The following is a 23584-nucleotide window of genomic DNA, read 5'->3' on the forward strand; positions in this document are numbered from 1 at the left end:
TAGTTAAACTGGATGTTAAGGGAAATGATGATGCTGAACGGTATAAACTGAAGATTCTCATCACACTAACCAACCTTTTTGTTCTGTTTGATGGCCCTGCTACTGTCCACATTGTCCACCACATTGTTCTTTGTCAGGGTTTGTCCATCGCATGATGCTGTGCTGCAGTGTGACATTCACCCACTTCTGCCCATATACTGAAAACCCATCTCCTCACACTGAGCCTGGAGGATTTCGAATGGGTTCGAACGACCCTAATGGGACTATTTCTCTCTTTTGTAGCGTTTTGTAGTCACAGTATAGAGATGAGTCAGTAAAAGGTTTTCAGCAAACCTATATTGCTGTACTGTACATTTCTGGTCTTAATTTATGAGACCAACTTTTCAACACGATGGTTACTACTTCTTTTATAAACCTTTGTAGTGAGAATAACGAGTGCACAGTTGCACAAACATCACTGCAGAGCAGATCATTTGCCAGCATTACAGAACACTGTTTTCCCTGTCCTCTCTTTAAAATGACACCTGAAGCCAGTCCTCACATCCAAGCATGGAAGGAATTTGGTCTTTAGCCATGGCCAGCTGCATTATGAATTTCTTGTTCCTACGGGGTGGATGGGAGCCTTGCATGAACTCTAGATGGGATGTCTCCAAGGGCAACTGCAAACCCACCCTTTCACTTAGTGTTTTATCTCTGGATCCAGCCACACGCAGACCACACAAGTTTTGAAATATGCGCATACAGTATTAGATACTTCAGCTCATGAAGCATTCAGCAGGATCCACGGCAGGACAATTCATCTTTGCAGGTTGCCTTTGGGATACTGGGAACAAGAGCATCCCTTCACTGGTGTGGTATCACTGTGGCCTACTTAGTTCAGAATCAAACATTCTGTAGGGCAAAAAGTTCATCAGTGCTACAATTAAACTACTACTGTGTTTAAATATGTATATTGTTTTCTCTTTAATTTATTCTTTCTATTTTTTGTAGAAGTATACAAAATATAGCTTCTTCTCTCCATAGTTGAACAGTGTCTGTCTGAATGTATGGTGTATTGGAATGTGATTTACTACTGCCAGCTTGTGGCAACGGTGTAAAATGCGTCCAAATGTGTAAATGGTCTGTGTTGTCCCAGCAAGTTATTTCCTTGTATACTTCTGAGACACAGAAAACCATTAAAAGTGTGAAGCTCTTCAGTATTAAAAAACATAAAATAAAGTCTCATCGGTTGGATACTAGCACAATTCTTTATTAAAATAAAAAGTACAATGAAAGAATGCTTTCTTCTCATACTAGTTTATTGATTATTATTCCCAAAAAGGGGGCGCGGTGGCGCAGTGGGTTGGACCACAGTCCTGCTTTCCGGTAGGTCTGGGGTTCGAGTCCCACTTGGGGTGCCTTGCGATGGACTGGCGTCCCGTCCTGGGTGTGTCCCCTCCCCCTCTGGCCTTACGCCCTGTGTTACCGGGTAGGCTCCGGTTCCCCGTGACCGTGTATGGGACAAGCGGTTCTGAAAATGTGTGTGTGTGTGTGTGTGTATTCCCAAAAAGAAAAAAATACAGATGAGCGCAAGGAAACAAAGGGAGTAATTTATATAGACATGAATTTTCCAGTATTCTGGAGACAATTTAGAGACTTTTTCACCAAATGCAGTTTTTAGGTAGTAAAAATGTGCTGTGGCCTGTTGTCAACATTCATTTAATTGTCTCATTCTTCCTCGTCTTTCTGTAACAAAGAAAACTTGAAAACCGTTCTTGTGACCTCCCTCCCCTACACTAGAACCATTGAAAAGCACCTTTAATTCAATTATCATACAACTATTACTCCTCCCTCAAGGTTTGACCCATTCCTGTCTGAGATTTCGGAAACGATGGTTACAGTTCAGGGAGTTGTAACTTTCTTTGGTAATTGGGGGGGAGGTGGTGCAATGGGTTGGACCGGGTCCTGCTCTCCGGGGGGTCTGGGGTTCAAGTGCCACTGGGGGTACCTTGTGATGGACTGGTGCCCTGTCCTGGGTGTGTTCCCTTACACCTGTGCTGCCGGGTTAGGCTCTGGCTCCCCGCGACCCCATATGGGACAAGTGGTTTCAGATGGTGTGTGTGTGTGTGTTATCTACAGTAATAACCCACCAGCCAGCCCTCACCCAAAAAGCATGGCAAGTGCAATTTGGACCAAAGTCTGTTCTTAACTCAATTTGTTTGTAACTGAAAAGTCACTTTTCATCACGATGCAATCACTAAAAACTGAATAGCACATATGCCCATCCACTTTTTAAGAGCTTAAGGTTCTGTGAAAACCTCACACAAAACTGTAATAAATAATAATAAAGAAACACTTCCCTCCATCATTTTACGAAAACCAATTGTCCACTGCAGTTTCAAGATGTCTGCAGCCTATGCCGTAACAAAACAAATGTCCCGTGATTTATTTATGGTTACATTAAAAGACAAAAAAAACTTTGTAAGACTTTTAATTTGAATGAAATATATAACTTTATACCTTTCCAACACTTATTACCTGGCTGGAAATAGAGCAGCAATTTCTTCAACCTTTTCAAGATGGCCCCTAGTGGCATAGATGTTGCGCTCTGCTTTCTCAGGCTTTCTTGTGTGTTTACTGATGTCCAAAATGAAATCCATTTGATCAGAAAGTCACCAACCAGCGAGCTATAAACGGAGGTGGGAGCGGTTTAATAATTGATGTCCATACCTTCCAATATGGATTTTAAACAGCATAAGACTGCTCACATGCCCCTTCAGTGTGTGAAGCGCCAATTTCCCCCGGTCCCGTTGTAACTGCGATCTGAGTCCCAGCTGGCAGGCCCTGCTCTTTATTGTTATGGAATATTGAACGTAAACTTCAAAATGGAAATTTAATATTGTATTTAAGCATTTTCTAACAAGCCAAAGATGACTGGGGGGGAAAAGGTTGCATTCACTCAAGCAATCCATAATTAAAGCAAATAAGTATTTGGTAATACAGTCAATTCTCATGTAAAGCCTGTTTTGATTACACTCTTTGGACATAATGTGACGAATAACACAATTTATATAAGTGGGACTTGGGAATAACCCTATCTCATTCTGAGGACTCTAACTTTGTACTCCTCATGTTTTGCAATAAATATTTAATTCTGATCTTTGATATTACAGTTGTTGGCAAGCACTGGTTGGCAAACAGTGAAATGAAGGGTTCTGGTGGTCCAAGTGGAGTTTGTATAAGAATAGCTCTAATTGAAGAACAGAAGATGGTAGTTATGAAATACTTTGACAGAAATGAAAGAACAAAGAGTCATAAACTGCACATTCTTTCATTATTGTCAGGTGTTTTATCATTTTTAATTGGATTATGTTTATTGATTGGTTTTACAATATTTGTCATGTAATTTTGGGTGAGCTATCTATCTTCCATTTTTTAATTATGCAAGTTTGAATAACAAATTTTTCCTAGGGACACAGCTATGGATTTACAGCAGAACTGATTGGAGAGTTTCTTTCCATTACTACAGCTCTTCTTACCTGGGCACTCTGTTTTGGAGGACAACCAGTTCTGGGCAGATTCAAAGTTGTTCCCTATTTTCTCACCTTTAAAATGATGGACTTCACTGTGCTTCAGGAGACATTCGGTGCACTGGAAATTTGCTTACATCCTTGCCCTGCAATTTTCAAAAACTTTGTCTTGAATCTCCTTGGAATTTGTTTTGGTCTTCAGGGTTCAGGGTTTCTTTGGAGTGGGGAAGCTCCCAGACTTCATGTCAAACACCTCAACTACACACAGGTGCATTCCACTCAAGTAACTACTCAGTTAAACACATCATGAATCCATGCTGTAACACGATAAAATGTAAAAAAATTCCAACTCACAGTCTTAAACTACTTATTTACCTATTTAAACATCTGGGCAATTTTACTGGGTTAGTTTGGGGTGGGTACCTTGTTCAAGGGTACTACAGCTGGAGATGGAATTTGAACCTACAACCTTTGGGTTCAAAAGCAATAGCTCTGACCACTACATTACCAGCAGCCTAAACAAAGCTTTTCGCCTGGGATTCAGTAAGACACATATTATCACACTGTAGTCCTTGCATCCACCTCCGTGACACACAGAACCAGCACACGTTTTTCCAGAGGGTGAAAACACAATCTTTACTGACATATATAAAATATTTGACTTGATAGTTTCTGCCGCAAGGGGCTACGACTCCACGCGCCATCCCGCCCCCTCCTGCTGCCTGAAAAGCATTGTGCCCAACCCCCATGTTGGACCTTGAGGGTGTTGGGTCCACATGGCCCCTCCACGTTTCCTTTTTCAGCAGAGCCCAGCTGGCTTACGTGGGGGTGCCTGGCCACCAGGGGCTCGCCAAGGAACAGCACCCCCAGGCCTGGCTCCAAGGGTAGGTCCCGGTGACCCTATTCCAGACAGGGTAAACGTTCTCTTGTTTACAGTTGCCATAGGGTTTTTTTTGGATCGTTTTAGTCTGGATCTTCACTCCAGACCTGGATGCCATGGGAGACCCTACCAGGACCATACTGCTCCCGGCGATATAGCTCTGGAGATCCCTAGATCACGCAAGCCCTTCCGCCACGATAAGGCCCCAATCCAGGAAGAGATAGTTTGTAATACAGTAACAAGTTTTTAACAGGAAAATACATTCTGAAAGTTAATTTTCCAAGCTAAGTTAGAAGCTATCATGTCAAATGTATGTACGCATTACTGTCTATGGAGTGTATAGTACTGAAATATTAAGGTTTAATGAAATGTGTGCAAAAAAAAAAAATAACATAATTGTATTTCCATAAAAATAAGAGAAGTGAAAGTGTCAGGAAGTGTTTTTAATTTCTTTCACAGTGCACCTCGACTGGGAAAATGTAGTAATTCAAGTGAACACCAGGGGGTAGTTTTTAATCACAGTTGCACATCCTTGAAATGTGCAAATCTTGTTGTAAAGCTTTAGGTGAACTGTTCTGTTTCAACGCATCTAAGTGTTTTTTATTTGGCGGTTAAATGGCAAACCCCCTCTACTGTGGCATTTCAGATCTTATTTTGTGACATCCGAATATTACACGATGATATTTTCTGAATTTTTTGCGACGCATATGGTTCAGAAACCGAAAACGTAAAAATTACGGCTGTCATTTCCAGCATTTTTTCGAAAAGAACATCAGTGCTTTATGTCATGGAAATATCTGGTAGTAAATTCAGAAGTTTAGATTCAGCTCCCATGTTTCCATGGAAGCAATGGACTGCAGTTTCGGAGAATGAATACGTACTCGTACGCGCAAAATAATTCTGGGCCATTTATGTGGATTTATTCATGGGAGGACAAATCCCCTGAAAAGATGTGGGGTAGCATGTTACAACCCTCAGACCCTAATGAATAATTCCAGTTACTAATTCTTGCCGTAGGGAAAGGGTTTAATAGGTTTTTTAGATGATCAATTACCCAGTGTAATAGGTTATTGTTTAAGGGTTCATTAAGAAATGGTAGGATATTAATTTTAATCAACAGTCCATCCATCTGACCTAGAGAATTTACCTTTGCTTCTCTTTTTCGCTGTGCCTTTTCTTCTATTATGCCCGAAGAGCACATGCACCCTGCTGAGACTAAGAATCATACACTGCTTTTTGAACTCACTGTAATGCACTGACATTTCAGTAGAACTTGATGAACATTTACCATACATACAGTGCCTGTAACATGCGATATACCGTACACATTCGGCACCAGTCAAAAGAGTGAGTACACCTGGATTACTTGTATGAGGCATGCTGGATGGGGAGTGAAATCAAAGCAACCCACAAGTGTCCCACAGGTAGGGGAACTGCTGGAGAAGAGTCGGGAAAACACGTGGACTCATTTCCTGATCAAACTTGTGAACCAAATGCCTCGTGAACGGATTTTTTTTCAACTTTTTTCAGTTTCAAACTTTAGACTGCCGCTCTACATTCGCGGTAGGCATTGAGTTTTGGCGGGCTACTGAGAGACAAGTTAAACTGGCTTACAATCGCATGTTTTACAAAGGATCTCAAGAGGAAGGTTAACAGTCATTCTCACAATGTATGGATTGAGTTACAGTTGTTCTATTGCTTTACTGTGCGCTCAGGAAAACCTTGTGTCCGTTATAACACGTCCAGCAGCATTCGGACAACTCAGTGGACTAGTGAAACCCAGCAGAGTACATTAATGTCTCCTTATGGAAACATGCTCTAAACGTCTGTGTTCTTGGGGTCTCTATTGTACTGTACTGTGCTGTGTGTGCTCTGCTAAACAGTGTGTGTGCTGTACTGTGTGTCCTGTTGTACTGTGGTGTCTGTACTGTGCTGTGCTGCAGCCCGTAATTGTCTGTGCCAAGAAGGGTTCTACTTCCCAGCACTGTGCTACCCTGTGTTGGAGGCAGTGATCCTGCGTGACCCTGGAGGCTGTGCAGTGTTGTGCTGCACTGTACTGGGTGCTGTAAACATCTGTGCCCCAGGGGGGCTGTGCCGAACTCATCCTTGCACTTCGCACTGTTGTCTGCCAGCATCTCTGATTCATTCCCCTGCTAGACGCTCCTGCCCAACACCAGCGCTACCCACTGTCTCCTTCGCTGTCCTTTGCTTCTGCCGCTGCTGCCTGACTGCACTTTTTCTCATGGGGCTCTATGAAGCAATGTGGAAAGTGGCTTGACACGAGAACTCTGTTGCTCTGGGTCTAATTATGGAGGGAGGGCGATAGCGCTGATTGCACAGCAGTGCGACGTGCTCCATGTTTTCTGTGACCGTGTGTCTCCCACACAGCTGAACTGCTACCTCACGACGATAAGGCGATGTTTTCCTTAAGGCTCCGCTGTCTTTTTGAGAGCGGTATTACCATCACATCAACACTACACAAGGAAGAAAAGAGAGAAATAAAAGTGAAGCAGAAAGTTGAACTTTAACGAGCTGCAACAATTAAAGTGAAAATCTGTGGAGGTCAGTTTGTTAGAACTTAATGCCTAGGATAGGCCATCTTTAAATGTTTATTTTGATTTTCTGTTTTTTTAAAACAGCTTTTTTAAGCAGTTTGGTGGTGCAGTGGGTAGCCTCACACCTCCTGGGCTCTGCGTTCAGACTTGGATCGAATTGAACTTCTCTGTGTTTGAGTGGGTTTCTCTTCAAGTGCTCTGGTTTCCTCCCACAATCCAAAAGCATGTGTTTCAGGTGAACTGGTGACTCTAAATTGTCCAGTACTCTACCTCACTCCAGGTGCTTTTGCGATAGGCTCCACATGACTGCGACCTTGCATTGAACAAGCAGTTATTGATGATGAATGGACTAATAAATCATTTTTAAGGACTTTTAAAGCTTGTTGGAAAAGTAGAATCCATCACACATAATTCCGCCTGTCTCGAATTTCAAAATCCCAGCAATTTTCTCTGCATAGATTTGCACGCCGGGCCTCCCAAGCTCTGTGGAAAAGTATAGTTGCAATAGTGCGAGACAGGAGGTGTCTCCTAATGCTCCAGGTGTCTAATGTGTAGCGTGATATGCAAAGTCAGGCACTCGGCCCGCAGAATTTGGAACGAAATGATCGTCCCTCTGTCCTAATTGAGGAGAGTGTTTCGTTAGAGAGGTCTCCGTTGTACTCAAGGGATTTTCCAGGCAACAGCAAAATGCAACTGATCACAACATTAAGATTTCTGTAATGTCCTTTAACCAAATTGCATTCTGAAGGTAAATACTACAGATGAAAATTAGCATCAAGGCTAGTGCGAGAACAACAGCCGATTTTGAATAGTACTTGTTGGGTATGCATGGGAGAGCACGAGGATGAGGGAATTCATTATGTGTTTTAAAAGCACTTCCATATTAATGAGTGTTCATTGTAATTCATTTCTTACTTGTGTAATGAAGGCCCATTTGTCTTCCATCTCGGGCCTTGAACCGGAGAGATATATTCAGCAGGGAACCTGATTTTCACTGCCATTGCATCCACAAAATGAAATGAAGTGTAGGAAATAAAATAACATGAAATAAAATGAAATAACACTGAAAAACTTCTCCACAACCTCAGCATCCATATACTGTTCATCCTTGAAAATCGTAGTTCTTCTAAATGACAGATATTCTAATTTACTTGTATCCTTGAAATAAAAAGTGTACCATGGTTTCATTTCAAAGTCATTATGTTAGTTATTGACAACTATACTCTATTTACCAATAATTCTTCAGCTGCTGCTTCAATTAATTATAGCATATGAAAATACTGTATATGCTGTACGCAAACACATGTACTTTGTTCTCCTTACAACCGTGTTCAAAGAGCAGAGTGTCACTGCAAAATTAGGTACTTCAACAAGTTTTTTTTAAAGGAAACCTAATGGATGTTGTCAAGCAATTTCCATGCAATAGTGTTCTCCTCACAGCCTGCCTGCCTGGACAAACAAATCAACGAAAGTGGTTCCTTCATTTTTCCATTGAAGAATATGTGTACTGTGTGCGTCTTTAATCAAATCAAAAGACTGCTCTTCCTGTCCCTAAGACCACTTCCCCATCCATCCATCCATCCATCCATCCATCAACAACCAGAGGACATAACACAGAGGATGCTGTGGATGGGACGCCGGTCACACACGTACACACACAAATACACAACTCCGACAGACAATGTTGAGTCACCGTGTCTTTTTGTGCTGTGTAGGGAAACAACTTGGAGGAAACCCACGGAAACAAGCGGACACCACGCAGACTCCACACAGGCTGAACTTTACATAGAGAAACGATTTAAAAAGGTGTCACTGATGTAAACCAGTGCACCTGAGAACCTATGTTTACGGTTGGGAACATTTTCTAAAGCTAACACGCTGCAGGCCATGTGAGGATTTAGAATGGGGGGATGCTCTATGAAGCATGTTGCTGTTTGCTGGCCCTTGAACGCCGAACTAAATGTTAGAAAGAAAAGGCAAATAAAAGCTTTGAACCGCAGTCAGCGGAGGAAGCCGGACGCTGATCTGTTATTTAATTTGGGTTATGTAAGGGTGCCGAAGTGCTCATCCCACTTCTATAGCCTCAGTCCAGTTTGCTTGTGATCGCATGCACAGCTAAAAATAAAACACAACAAACGCCTCGAGCAAGTCCTCCAATGGACACGTTCCCAGAGAGATTCATGCCGTGCCGGCCCAGCCAAACGGGAGAAGTGCATCCCACCTCCGGTTTATCTGGGCCAACTTTTCGGCAGTTTGCAGCTTTTATTTTCCCTTCTTCTCCTTCGCAGCCTGTTGTTTACAGGCAGCTCATGAGAAGGACTTTCCTCTAGGTGCAGCAGCCGTTCCCTCCTTCTGCAAAAGCTCCCAGGTCCCTCACACGAGTTCTTGCCCAAAAGAAGAACCTGAGCGCTGAGATCTACAGACAGCGATGGTTCAATGGTGCTGTGCTCCTCACTGCTCTCAGCTCCAGCTCAACATCAAACATCCTCCTGGGCACATATGCATGTCTCTGAATATCTATTGCTCCCACCAGAATTTTAGATGTTAGGTATGGCGAATGTGGATAAAACCAAACTTTGCTGTCAGAAATATTCAAACAGCATAGCATTATTCACATTAGTACAGACATCTAAAGAATGATATTCTACTTCAGGGTAGCCACTCTGAATTGACACAGTGTTCCTTGGAGACTGAAGATGCTTCTCAAAAATATATTTCTCAGTTAAAAACCTGAAGGGAAATATAAACTTAAAGTAAAGAAAGATCAATGGGCGAATAAAAATTAATAATAAAAAGAAAACATTATTTTAAAATGATTTCTTAAAGTTTAATATTCCTACCACGAAATTGCCCACTCAGTCTGTTATTATTTATAGTATTTTGTATCACTTACAGCTGTGCCTTGAAAATGTTCATGTTTTCAAAACCCTTGATATCAAAACCCTTGATATCATTTTTCTTATTTAATGAAGAATGGTCTTATTTAACGATAGTTCTCCTCAGCTCTGTGATTTCTTTAATAAGCCAGGAGCTGTTCTCCTGATGTCATACTCTCCTGGATTTTCCTCCATCTCTTAGAGGTAAATGAAACCACACAATATTCACGAGTGTGATACTCTTACACCGTCCCGCTGCTTCCCCTGTCGGGGTATGTATCGCAGTAAACCCGCTGAATTCGTGTCTGCTCGCTGCCCAGGGTGCAGATGTGTGAAGTAAAATGCACGTCGAGGGCGCTGTTATTCTGATGTGGGACTCAGGATCCCAGCTTGTTGGTCTGCGAGATATTTAAATATTTAAATAGCTTTACCGGGCATCCAGTTTCCGTGGGGTGGAGGGCGTCAGGGTGTACCATGTAGCCAGTCTATCGGCAGGGGGTGGCGTGACAAGATGCATCTCTCAGCCGGGTTTATCGGGAGGAATGCGTCAGGGTGAACCACCCGGGCTGAGAATGCTGGCACTGAAAAGTAGGCCAGCTTTTTCCCCCCAGGAGCAAACATAACAAGTGTTTGTTAGTGCTGTTGGACCAGGGAGCCCCGATGAGCCCGCAGACGCTCTGCTCCGAGGGTGAGAGCAAACAGCCTGGTTCCTGTGTAGGATCAGGCAGTGGGAGATGTTTACCCATCCAGAGAGGTGTGTCTCTTTCAGGCTGCTCCTTTCATAATATTGTCTTAACTAATTCCTTTACACCCCATGGATCATCTCAGGGAGCAAGTGATGCGAAAGCATTTCAGCTTCGACTTGAGAAGAACCAAATGGAACCCCTCAACTTGCCCTATTTAGCTCAGTGTTCAGCTACAGCTGGCATCGCACCTTGCTGTGAGCTATGACTGATGGGATATCGCAGGGCGTTATCTATAACATACAGCCGAGGGAAACGCGGAGCAATTTTATGAAACCACTGAAAAAGGTAGATTTAAAAACATTGGGCTCCCAGTTCTGGCACGTTTTGTTGCTTCGCTTGCGCCGTTATCTAGACGCTTACAGTGCTTAACTCGAATACCTCGGCATATTTGTGGAACAAATGAGAGTTAGCGCTTTGCTCAAGGGGACAACAACAGTAACAGGGAAAAGGACTTGATCTTAAGCCCTTTGCCATTACATTTCCTGCAACCTTAGATGGCCTCGGGACTGATTTCGTATCCATGTATAAGTGGTCATTATTTTTTTTTTATTTTCCTTACACGTAGTTTACAGTGACTAAGAAGCAAACCATGTAATTGCATCCTTCTAGCAACCCATCCCAACACAGCTGGGACTTTTAAATTGAAGTACAGCCTTTAAGTTAAAAGAAGGTTATTTAGATACACATATACATATATGCATACAAAGACAGATACATATACAGTATACATGCTCACTTGAGTAAAGTCTTTCAAAAGGATATCCAACTAAACGTATATAACGAATTTATTGTCTGCATAGAGCAGAACTGACCAAATAATCAGCAATGGCACCACAGTGCTGTAGGAATGTGTGAATGTATGTTTCCTTAGAGAAGTGAAGTGCATCTATTGTTAATAGAGTCTGGTCTGTAATTTCTTGCACTGTTTTGCAGTCCAGCTGGAGACGTCTCTGTTGCTCAATGTGGGAAACAACCAGACCAACGCCAGCATCAGGGCCTCGGGATGGAGGACACACTGGGACATGATGACAAATGACCTCCTGTCTGCAAGTCCTCCAGTTTAACAAAGCGTAAACATGTACACCCGGCCAGATGTTGACGTGGTTACCCCAGACATTGTGTGCGAGGCAGTTTTATTAGGAAGCCATCCCCAGAGTCACAACACAGCCAGAGCACATATCCCCTCAGCTGGAAAGATAACATTGCATTGCAAGGTCGTCTGAATCCACCGCAAGAGCTTTAATAAGTCGAAATGCGCTGGGCTGTTGCATTTGTGCACCTTCGCTGTAACCGCAATTGCCAAGAAGATAAACGCTCACAGCGCAAAAAACAATGGGCTCTTCTCAATTGCAATGGAAAAAATCTGTTAATATGATTTTTTTTTGTAAATTTCGGAGTCTTGATAGATTTAAAAATACAATGCCGTAAGGGTATAAAACATGCAAGGTCAATGAAAAGTGCCAAAACGCGCCCAGCGCAAAGTACTGCCGGAGAATTCCGTGGTACAAGCCAAATTGCTTTGTGTTGTAGATCTGAGTGCTTTGAAAGAATATTAATCTTTTCTATCTTAGACCTTGAGCACTTCAGAGTGAAGATTACTCAATGCCACCATGAACCTTGCAATTGTGGTTGTAATGTCACAGGGATTACAGAACCCTGGCTTTTCTTACACTGCTTGTGCCTTTCTGTAATTTCTTATGTTATGAAGTGTTCCTGTATTATGCCTAATGTATCTAATGCTTTATTTCCATAAGCTTCTTTTCAAAACCTTGAGACATCCCTCATATACATACTATATGCAAAATCATGTATCAAAAATGTTTTTATGACACAAATGTCACTTCTTAATGTGCTGCAATAATTTTTGGTTCAGTTAGTTATACTGACACCATGCTGACAGTGACTTCTCTATTTATTTACAAGTATTACAATTTTTTTCTATTTTTTTCACAAGTGAACTTGTTGGATTGTGTGTATGTTGGTGAGGGCAGCAATGTGAGCAGCACTAGTAGGCCATCAGAAGATGGATCTGGCTGTGAGCTGATGGAGGACAAGTCTGGTGCTGAACTGGTGTTTGGTTACATTGTTTTTACACCACTTTGACCCATTCACAAACACACCATTTGCCCTCAGCAAAGTGTAGGCCAACCCGCATAAACTCATATCTTCATTTCTGAATCCGTTCAAACACACACGCACACACGCACACTGTCGGAAACTGCTTATCCCGAGCGGGGTCGCGACGAGTCGGAGCCTAACCCAGCAAAACAGGGAGTAAGGCTGGAGGGGGAGGGGACACACCCAGGACAGGACGCCAGCCCATTGCAAGGGACCCTAAGCAGGACTCAAACCCCAGACCCACCAGAGAGCGGGACCCGGCCAAACCTGGTGCACCACCTCACCCCCCTCTCTGTTAAAACACTCCATTTTAAAATGGCTACAGCCAAGGGTTCTATCTCAATTTCTGCATTGAACCAGGTTTAGTCTATACCCGCAGAGAGCTAAATACCCTTTTTCTCACTATTTGTAACTCTGCAGCTCAGCTGTTTCTATATCTAGCTTTGCGTGAACGTTGTTCCCATTCAGGAAAATGCTCTAAACTGACTGAAAATCCTATTTCACTGGATCTTACAGAGCCCTCTGCACTCACTTTTTCACAATGGGAAAAATATAATGAGGTTTGTAACTAAAACCCAGGTCCACATCTAGTAAGAAAGCCACATCCATTACAGACACTTTTCACACACACACACACATTTTCTGAACCGCTCATCCCATACAGGGTCACGGGGGAACCGGAGCCCAACCCGGCAACTCAGGGCGTAAGGCTGGAGAGGGAGGGGACACACCCAGGACGGGACGCCAGTCCGTCGCAAGGCACCCCAAGCGGGACTCGAACCCCAGACCCACCGGAGAGCAGGACTGCGGTCCAACCCACTGCGCCACCGCACCCCAGATACTTTTCAGCTAAACATATTTCTAAGTTCAGCCTCCTTCAACCCTGTAATTGTTGTGATCAGAGATGCAATCTGCAGAAGACAGTAGATAAACAATTGTACTAAAAATATTTAAAACCGCCTGTGGTGTTAACAACACTTTTGCAATGGATTTCTGTTTATGTAGTCAAGTATGACTCAGGAATTTGGTAAACCACACCGAGGGGACAGGCAATGACATATCTGTGGTCCCAAAAGTGTTCCTCTTTGTGTGAAATTGGATTCCACAGACTCATAATGACAACAGGATCTTGAGCTGTGCGGCAGAGGCAGAGGAGGAAAAATGTTTAATTTCTGAGACGGTCTATGAAGAAAGCAGACAGACAAGCCGGGTGAAGTACGGCGGGCTCCTTTTAATGAGGAGATGGGAGGGGGAGCCGAGAGGGAATGAAGGATGTTTTCGCTTCTCTTCACCGTGGGTACGAAAGGGCCTGAGAAAACGCAGTGGACGAAGTTCCCGTAGAAGAGCTTACATCACCCATCTGCTTGTGGGTTTTGCACCTCTTCTGGCAGTCAAAGTCGGTGTCGGTCTGCCCACTCATCTGATAACACGTTTTGAGCTCGTTCACACCAACGTCCTCCACAAGGCTGAGACAGCTCATCGCAAACATGAGTTCAAGTACCTGCCTTTGTCCTGGAGGTGGATTCACGCTGATACCCGAAATGCTTTAAAATCCCACTAACACTGTTGAGACAGCAGGGAACAGCAGGGCGCATAGTTGTAAGTGATGTACACCTGGTACCACTGCTGTTATGCCGTTGAGCAAGGTATTTTACCTGAAATCCCCAAATGTACAGATTGGTATACGTTGCTTTGCGAAAAGGGTCAGCAACATGGGCAATGCATAATTATTATATACTAGTTGCTTGCAAGCTATAGTTTTCCTCTATTATCATTAGTTGTTACTTTCAGCCCCATGCAACAAAAAATCTACTACAATGCCTCTGAAATATATCTTTTTATTCAACGTACTTATTATTCAGTACAACAACATTTCAATGACCCATTATACGGTCATTTTATTATGCACAAAGGCTTCTATCAGACATTTTGGGACAGAGGTATACTCTTTAAGTCTCGAAGGAGGTGTCCCGCAGCGGTTTCTGTCTAGCTTTTTTCCTTCTGGTGAAATCTATTGTTATTCAACTAATTTCCTCTCTTTCCATACAGGCACTGGGTACAGACATATTTTTTCATGCACTTTATTTGCACGGTCACACTTATTCCATCACGAAATCAAATACTGTGTGCTTTGAAGAGTGAAAGACAAAAAGTGTCATTTACATTTATTAATTTAGCAGGCGCTTTTCTCCAAAATGACACACATCTCAGAGAAAAATACAATGCGTGCAGTACACCAACAGAAGAGACTTGGATGCACACGTGTGATTCTAAGGCACACTCGATTTGTCATATTCCACCATATGAATCAATGTACATCACATGATCAGCTGCATAAAGGTTTATCCAGAATTCTACGATTCTCAACACAGAATTCTTAAACATGAACATTTATACATTTATCTTTCATGCCATCTTTCGAACTTCATTTCATTAACATCCAGAAGTGAAATGATCAAAATGTCTCTGTCCAGGGTGTGCTCTCTCTCTTGCTCTATGCTTCTGGAACAGATGCCAGACCTCTGTGACCCTGCCTTGGACAAGCAGTTATTGATAACAAACAAATGAATGAATGAATGAATGAATGAAAATGTAAAATTGAAATAAGGGGAGAAATAATTTCTGCAACAATTTAAAAGATAAATGTTTGTACTTTTACCGGAAGCTACTTGAGGACGTGTGCAAGCAAACTAGTGCTATAAAACAAGAAAGCCGTTGCTTATTATTGTGTATCTAAAACTCTTCATGTGTTGTACAATACAGTTTTGTTTACTCTGAACTGTATATTACTAGACTTTGGAGAAATGCTTCTACCAAAAGCCTAAATATCAATGTCACTTTTGTTTTTTGTCACTTTTTTAAGAAATATTTTTGTTGATTCAGTTCTATTTGACACATCCCCCCATGGGACCAAAAAACTGAGATTTGTTTAGCTTGGCAGTTATGAAGTTTGGAGCAGTAGGGTACTGCGTGCTGGTGAGGCCTAATATCTGTGACTCCCCCTGCTTTTCCACTGTGTGTGTGTGTGAGTCCATAACCTTTCATAGGCAGAGGCTACATTTGTTTGCAAAACCACTGCGATACAACAGGGCAATTTGCTATACATGTACATTTCAAGAATTCTACAAATCTATAATTTCCATAGTTGTGACCAAACTGTTTTTGCTGTGATCTTTCATTCACAGTAACAAAATGCTAATATCCTACTATTGAAATGATAATATCGAGCAATGTATTATCGAAAAGATTTGGGTGCTGAAACACTTTATCATTAGAAATGTAGCACTGCCAAAGGTTAAAAAAAACTGTGAAAATAAGCAAAGGCAAAGTATTCAAAATCTTCCAGGGAGGTAAATATAATGCAGCAGAGTACATTCCGAATAGCCACTTGAGTACGGTTGCTGTCCTGCTGTATCCTGCAGACCTCTGGAAGAACAGCACAGCTTGTCTGTCTCAACAGCTCAGTGCCAACTGCGAGTGACGGACAGAGGCGTCAGCCAATCGGAGCTGGCCGGAGGCGGCCCTTTCCTACAGATTGCTGCTTACTCCTGCATCAGTGTAGTACAAGTGGGGGAATAATCAATGAGAGTCTCGCCTGTCTCCCGTCTCTGCCCAGGCTGGATACAACTCTGCATCAGAGGAGAAATCTAAAGAGTTTAAATAAATTAACGCAGACTAAGGAATCACAGCAACACTGTCCGCTCTCGTAGAAAAGAGGAAAAGGAGAAGAAGAGCACGAAAAAGAGAAGATTTTGAAGGATGCTTGGCTCTGTCTGTTTCCTCATCTTTCCATGGATGTGTGCCCTGCTCATGTTTTCAGGTAGTGTAACTTCTCTGACTTGTTGTAGAAGAGGAAAGATTTTGCTGTGGCGAGGAAGATGTGACCCCAGTACACAGCAGGTCAACTCAGCTTTCCGTTGTACCTTAAGTAACCCCAATCTGTACGTAGAAAATGTAATGTAAAGTGTTCTGTGCATTTACAATTTGTTCTCTCCTGTCAGCTAAACTATTGTTTCAATATTTTCTTGCACTTTTACAAAATTTCATGGCTGGAAATTTTACTCACCAGTTCCATTTATATAATTTGCATGGGGCTGCAATTGCAGGGCCAGATTCTGGGAGTTGAATCTGCAGTCTTCTGGTCCCAAGACCCGTTGCTTGTCCCATAGTGATCATTAGTAGATGTTTTTATGCGAATGTATGCAGCTCCTTCTCGCCAAAAATCAAGAGTCTGACACACATGAAAAACAATGCTATTATTCTGATAACAAACCAAGGTTGAATGAGGTACTTACTAAAAGGTAATTGTTGCTGATGGTTTGGAGATAATCTGGTGAATGAGAAGAAAGCTTTCAGCTCCATAAAGTCAGGGGTTTCTGGTGGGAGGAACGTCTCTCTCAACAATACCTTTAAGTTTAGAATGAGTTTTATAGCCATGGTGGTAATCAAGCGAAGGCCCAGAAGTACGTTGGCGTTCTTTGTACATGCTGTAGTTTCCTCGGACTCCAGCACGGTGAGAATGGATGCCTGGTGAACTGATCTCACGGGTGGAAGACAACATTACACTGCTTCTCTGAAAATTCCAGCTTTCTAATGATTTATTTAGGCAACAGGGAACAACAATAGCTGCTGTAAATGTGAGACATGAGTAGTGTGCCTTGGACTACAGAACAACAATTACACTTTAAATTTCACCTAATTCCTAAGGCGCTATTTTTTTACATTTTATTATTGTTCTATACTTTTTCATGAAGGGCCAGAGAGAAATCAACGCACGGCTATAGCACCCTGCAAATACCTTAGTTAAAGCATCAGGTGCACCAGAGTACCAAAATTACTTTTACTTTATATTTTCTATATAATCTATTTTTGTAACAATGTCATGTCATTTCACCAGCTTCTGGGTGTGCTGCTTGTTGTTGACTCTCACCTGCTGTTTGAAATGAGTTTTCAGAAAGAATTACTGTGCCCTGTGGACTCTTGCTTGTCAGCTCTGACAGTTCTGTTCATTTCAACTCTTTCAGAATTAAGAGATTGCTGGTGGAAGATTAGTGTTAAATCCCTACTATCTTTAGCCTTTTCTGTTTGGTATAGTATTTCTATAGCATTACTGGAGCTGTATGGTGTTCTGAGAAGGCTTTAACCTCTGTGCATCCCAGAAGATTTGCATGCAGGAGCATAATGTCCAGTGAACGTACGGTGCGATGTGATCAGAAACTGCAGATCCTTTACGCACTGTGAGAAAACCTTGTAAACACAGAACGATGTGGTGGCATCAAATACCCCCCTCTGCTCCCACAACACTTTGTGCTTGTTCCTCCTGGCTAAAACAACCAGAGGACAAGTTTTGACTGTGTTTTTCCCCGTGGTGTCCCACAGGGGCAGGGTCAGTGGCACATGACCTTGCTCTTTGCCACCTTCAATGAAATTAATTTGCAGAAAGTTTCCTTGTAAACATTACAGCGGTTTCAGCAGGCATATGTGATTTCTGTTATTCGTAATTTAAAATTTTAGAATTAATTAAGTGTGAATCAGCAGCTGTCAAACCTGCAAACGTGTTAAATCTTTTCATTTTTAGAGTGATGAAATGTGTACATTGCAGGAGAACAGATGTGGGATTTTTACTGGGTTTTAGGTGACACTGGAGAGGAAGCAGGGGAAGCTCAGAGCCTCCATGGTGGGACAAAATGCATGCTCTCATCTGACTGTTCAGTTTTCATTTTGCGTTGGTGTCAGCTCCTTTTGTCTGTGTGTTTTTGTGTCCTTACAGGAGGCTATAATCAGTCCCTGAGTTGATAGAATAAGTAAACGGTCTCTGACAAGATAGGATCAAAAAGATACAAGGAGGTCTGACCACCTTGTATTCATATGGAAATGAAGTGAAAAGCATCTGCAGTGTGTTTGACAGATGCTGTAATCTTAGTTCATTCACACCGCCATCGCGAAACGTTGTTTTACATGTGCAGCATGCTGGGTTCAGTTTCATAAGGCTCTAATGTAGGGATTCCCGGGTCACGAACAGCAATCACGTCCGCAGGAGAACGGCGAGACGGTATCCATATCAGTCAATAGCCACTTGTCAAAGTTTTATGTGCAACTGCAGAGCAAACTGAGGTTTCATGTGGAAGTAGGCAGTGAATCCAGGCTGAATTGTCTGATTTAATGTGACTTATTCCTTACACTCACTGTGCACTACATCAGTGTGAACAGGGTCTACTCGGCCATGGTGTGTCTTTCGACCTTTGAAAGTTTGGTTGTCAAAAGAAGTGATATTTATGTTTCTCTCAGGGGCCATTTCTATGAACTCACAATGCTTGGCAAGAACAGGAGAACATTTAAGAACCCTTTACATTATGTAAAACCTGCAGTTTAAATCTTTTCTTTCTCTCATAGAACTTCTGCAGCCTACATTAAGACATTGCAGTGGATTGTATAATGATGCTGTTTTTGAGGGATCACATGCATAATTTAATATCAGGCTTTACTCTGTTAAGCTTCATGCTGCAATGACTTTCATGGTGTCCTTTACTGTGGTGGGGATGAGTCGTCTTGCAACGGGGATGACTTTCTGTGTTTGTGTGCAACAGGGATGTGCGTCAGTTTGTCTCTGTGCGACAGGGATAAGTTTGTATTTCTATGTGCAGCAAGGACGAATTTCTGCTTGATTGCCTGTCTATATGTATGCAGCAGCAACGAGTCTCTGCAGAAGTCAGTTTCTCTGCTGGAATGTTCATTTGACTTTGTACTTTCATTTGAAGCAGATCATGGCTATAAAATCGAGGACTCACGTAGAGCAAGCAGACACATCCTACACCATCATTACGGCAATTAGCCCCCGGTGGAACCCCCCACGCTGAACCAAGCCCCGGAAGATCAGGGTTGGCTTGTTGTGATATAAAATTATCCACAGCTGTCACCTCCACCTGGCAGCTGTTGAGTTCCAGCATGTGTGCCATTGAAACTGCATTATAGACCAACCAGAACGGATCAAAAAGGGCGTTTACGCAACTGGGGGCTTTACTGGATTCAAAACTACCCACCTAGGGATGAATCCTGGCTCAGAGAATTTCTCTGCCTCCTGCCTATGGCCTCTGCTTCGCAAAAAAAAAAAAAAAAAAAAAAAAAAAAAAAAAAAAAAAATCAACACTTTTCCCCAGAAGAAGGATCGTCTGGGTGACATGATGAGTGAGAGAGAAAAACCAGTATGGAAAACCACCAAGCTCTCTGGGGCCTGAAATATTGAGTTAAATTAGTTTGTGGGAAGCTCAGCATTTTGCGTAATCCACCACAATGTTTTTAAATATTTTTTCCACCAAGGTGGCACTTTGGCATCCCAGTTATGCCACTGTGGTCCTGGTTGGGAGTTGGCAGTCATGGAAGATCAGAGCAGAGTGAACCCCCTCTTACACTTGCATTCTTCTTCTGTGGGACCAGGAGCAAAGCACACACTTGTCTATGGGGTTTCGTTAGAGACGTGCACACAGGAGCCTGTAGGCAGGAGTAGTCTGGATTGGGCCACAGATCCCCAGTGCTGCGTAAGGCTTTTTTTGCAGTGGTGGACACAGATGGTGAATCTCCCTTTGGAAAAAGTTAAAACCGCTAAAAATGAGTAACTTTGGAAGAGTAACTCATACTGTTTACAAGGACAGATTGCAATGTGACAGCCTTGACACCCTTTCTAGATATCCCAAGCCATAAAAGAAGTTTCAGTGCCGCACAGTGCCCAGCCGAGCAGCAATTACCATGGCGGGTGAAGTGTTTTCGCTCCTTCTCTATTGCTGTACTTGGTACACAGCATTCACAAAGCAGTGTTCTCCATACAGCAGGACGCAGTGACGCTAGCCCCTGCGTTGCCATGGTAGCGGCTGGCGGGTGGCAGGTACAGGAGAAACGGTTGGCATGACAACGATGGATGGTTTTCTGAAGCACTTAAGGCACAGAAACCTGTAGTAGTTTGAAGGGAGTTCTCTCACCAAAGATCCAGAAGATATTCATGTTTCCTCCTAAGCATTGCAAGTGCAGGTCATTGTTGGGTCACAAAGAGTCTGGGTGAAAAGAAATGAAACCATCCGTATGGGTTTAGGAATTTGGAAAGAAAAATGTTAAAGACTAGTTTGATTGTTTCTCTGCTGTTACGAGATTTGTTTTTTGCACTGAAATTCTGATGTTATTGTGGGAAGACAAAATAATTATAATATGCATCCAAGTAACTGTAAAGTCAGTATCAGGCTTGTATGTGTAGAATTTAGTTTGATACATTTTGCATGATCTTATGCCAAAAATGTTTCCATTGCTGCTTGTAAGCAAATGACACATGAAAAGAGTGTACAGGAAAGCAAGACCTTTGAGTTGGCAGAATCTGAATTATTCATTAATGTACAAACACAGACTCAGAAATTCTGCTCTCAAGGGCTGACAGATTTTTATTATTTTTTTCTTTCTAAGGCTTCAAAGGGAATGTAGTTTTTTCATATTGAACACAGCAAATGTGCTCTTTACAGCTGACAACTGCCAGTTCTCAAACGCAGAGCAATGACATCGTAACAAACTTCACTACATGGTGGTGTCCATCCGCCTGAACAACTGACAACGTGTTCTCCAAATCAGAGCAGTGGCATCACAACAACAACAACAGCAGCAACAACAACAACAACAACAGCAGCAGCTTCTCCCTCTGCTTTTCAGTAAGAACAAGGATATACAACGTTCAATAAGAACACATCAAAGACAGATTGCCAATAAATTACAACTGTGAAACATTAAGGAAATTACAAAATATGAAGACAGTATAGTATGAGTAAAATCCTCAATTTGAAGGTGCCCAGAGCAGGAGACTCCCTGATATTCTTGGGAAAGGAATTCCACAGTTTGAGGGCATAGCAAGAGAAAGCCCAGTCTCCCCTGGAATACGGGTCAGTCTGAGTGAAATTTAAGAGGCCAGATTTAGAGGTGGGGAATATAACGACAGAATGCTGGAAAGGTACAGAGTGTAATGCCGAACAGAGGACATGGAAGAGTTTGGACCCAAGTGCAAGTGAGTTTATTTAAAATTGGAGGACAAGGCTGGAAGTCATAGTCTGGGATGGGCGAGGCATCAGGCGATCAGTAGTCGGAGTGTGGGCGAGGATTCAGAGAGGTAGTCAATCGATGGGGCGAGGGGTCAGGAACCAGGAAACGTGGAAGAGGTTGCGAGGGGAAAGGGGAGCCGGACATTGGACGCAGGAGGCACAAAAGGGATAGTTGTCTCTGACGAGATTCCGATGGAAGTGGCGGCGGACCGGCTCCCTTTATATCTGATCTGGTTGATCGGGATCAGGTGCCTGGGGCACGGTGCTGGGCGTGACACAGAGGTGCAAAGCCATGTGATGCTTTATAGGTAAACATGACGATTTTCAAGCCAACAGAGAACATTACCGCGCAGGGATCCTGACACAGGATCTTGGTCAGGAAACGAGCTGCTGAATTCTGAACATACTGAAGCTTGTTTAATGTGACTTTCGAGGCTCTAGTGAGGAGACTATGACAGAGTCAATTCTGAAGAAGAATAATGTGTTAACCAGCTTTTCTGCAGCAGAACAGGATGACATTGGACACAGTCTGGCAAAGTTTCTCAGTGTGAAAAATGAGGTTTCAACAACGTTCTGCACATGTGCATTAAATGTAAGGTAGAGCTCAAATAATATTCCTAGATTTTTCACAAAGGTTGGAAAGTCAGTAGAGAGGTGGTGTCCATCTGTTCCATACCCCCAACAACCTGTTGTGTCAAAGACAGGGTAATGACATAACATTGGTCGAGTAATAAACATACCACTTGCATCCCACTATTCAGTTTTGCTGCTTCATGTAATCAAAACGGCATTTATAAATCAAGAGAAACAATAAAAATCAATGGTAACTCTTGTCTGATATTTGTTTTTTGACCAATTTTGTACATTTTAGCTGATGAGAGCAAACTCCAGCCCTCAAGGTCGGCAAGCTCTATGACTTCCAGCATTTAATTGCCCTAATGAAGTCATTAACAGCATTGTATGCCTCTAATTGAAATATATTATCTACCTGCCGGACTCTGGCCCTCAGGGACCGGAGATGCGTGCTCCAGATACTCTTGTTAAATCACTATGATGTCCTTTTGTGGTATATAGATATGAAGATAAAAGCAAGGGCTAGAACCCGTTTTGTTCCTGATTGTGTGTGTGTGTGTCTGCGGATGTGTGTATTTATCTGAGTTATGGTCTGCGGTCATGAAGGCCGGCCGCTGATCCTCCAAGCGCACTGACAGCAGAGATTGCTTTGTTCACGCCTGCTTGTCAGAGATCTCTGTTAAAATAAGGCTGCAGCCACTGGCAATGAGTGGGCTGGCTTACAGGTGGGAAATCACTTGTCAAGCACTGGGCTTAACTGTAGCAATTACACAGAGAGGTTGGAGGATGCGGACCCTGCTGTCACACACACAGAGTGGTGTGGGGGGACGAAATTGGCTTGGAAATACACAGCGCTTCCACTAAGATCCCCTTGAGCGGCTAAAATGGTTTGTTTAATATGCTGCTGGATACATTGTAAAGGAAATATTTGCAGAAGGACAGATATCTGTATTGTCTTTGTTATGGCTAATTTTCATGACCAGCGATTCTTTAATCTGTCCCTTGTTCCAAACACTTTCAGGAACCATGCGGTTCAACTTCTGTGGCATCTTCAAGCGATTTCCTGAGAAATCTCGGTCAATTAACAGTTCATGAATTGTCAACAATTCCTTGTTGTAATACAGGGTTTTGGTAGTCTGGGGCCTATCCAGGAAATATAAGCTGTAAGGCAGTGTACGCCCTGGATAGAAGTAGACATTGTTGTACTCTAGAGTAAGGTACTTACCCAAAATTGCTCCAGTAAAAATACCCAGCTGTAT

The 23584-nt window shown here is 42.7% G+C and overlaps 1 protein-coding gene across 1 annotated transcript in view; it reads left to right on the plus strand.

Annotated features, from left to right (window-relative positions):
* Positions 1-16271: 16271 nt before the first annotated feature.
* The window catches only part of LOC108928679 (opioid-binding protein/cell adhesion molecule homolog), a 52977-nt gene continuing 45664 nt past the window's right edge, over positions 16272-23584 (plus strand). Inside the window, exon 1 of the mRNA XM_029255267.1 lies at positions 16272-16504. Within this exon, the coding sequence (XP_029111100.1) occupies positions 16444-16504 (61 nt within the window). The 5' untranslated portion in view covers positions 16272-16443. The remainder of the gene's footprint in view (positions 16505-23584) is intronic.

This window comes from Scleropages formosus, chromosome 10 (assembly GCF_900964775.1).
Source record: "Scleropages formosus chromosome 10, fSclFor1.1, whole genome shotgun sequence".
In the NCBI taxonomy this organism is placed as follows: domain Eukaryota; kingdom Metazoa; phylum Chordata; class Actinopteri; order Osteoglossiformes; family Osteoglossidae; genus Scleropages; species Scleropages formosus.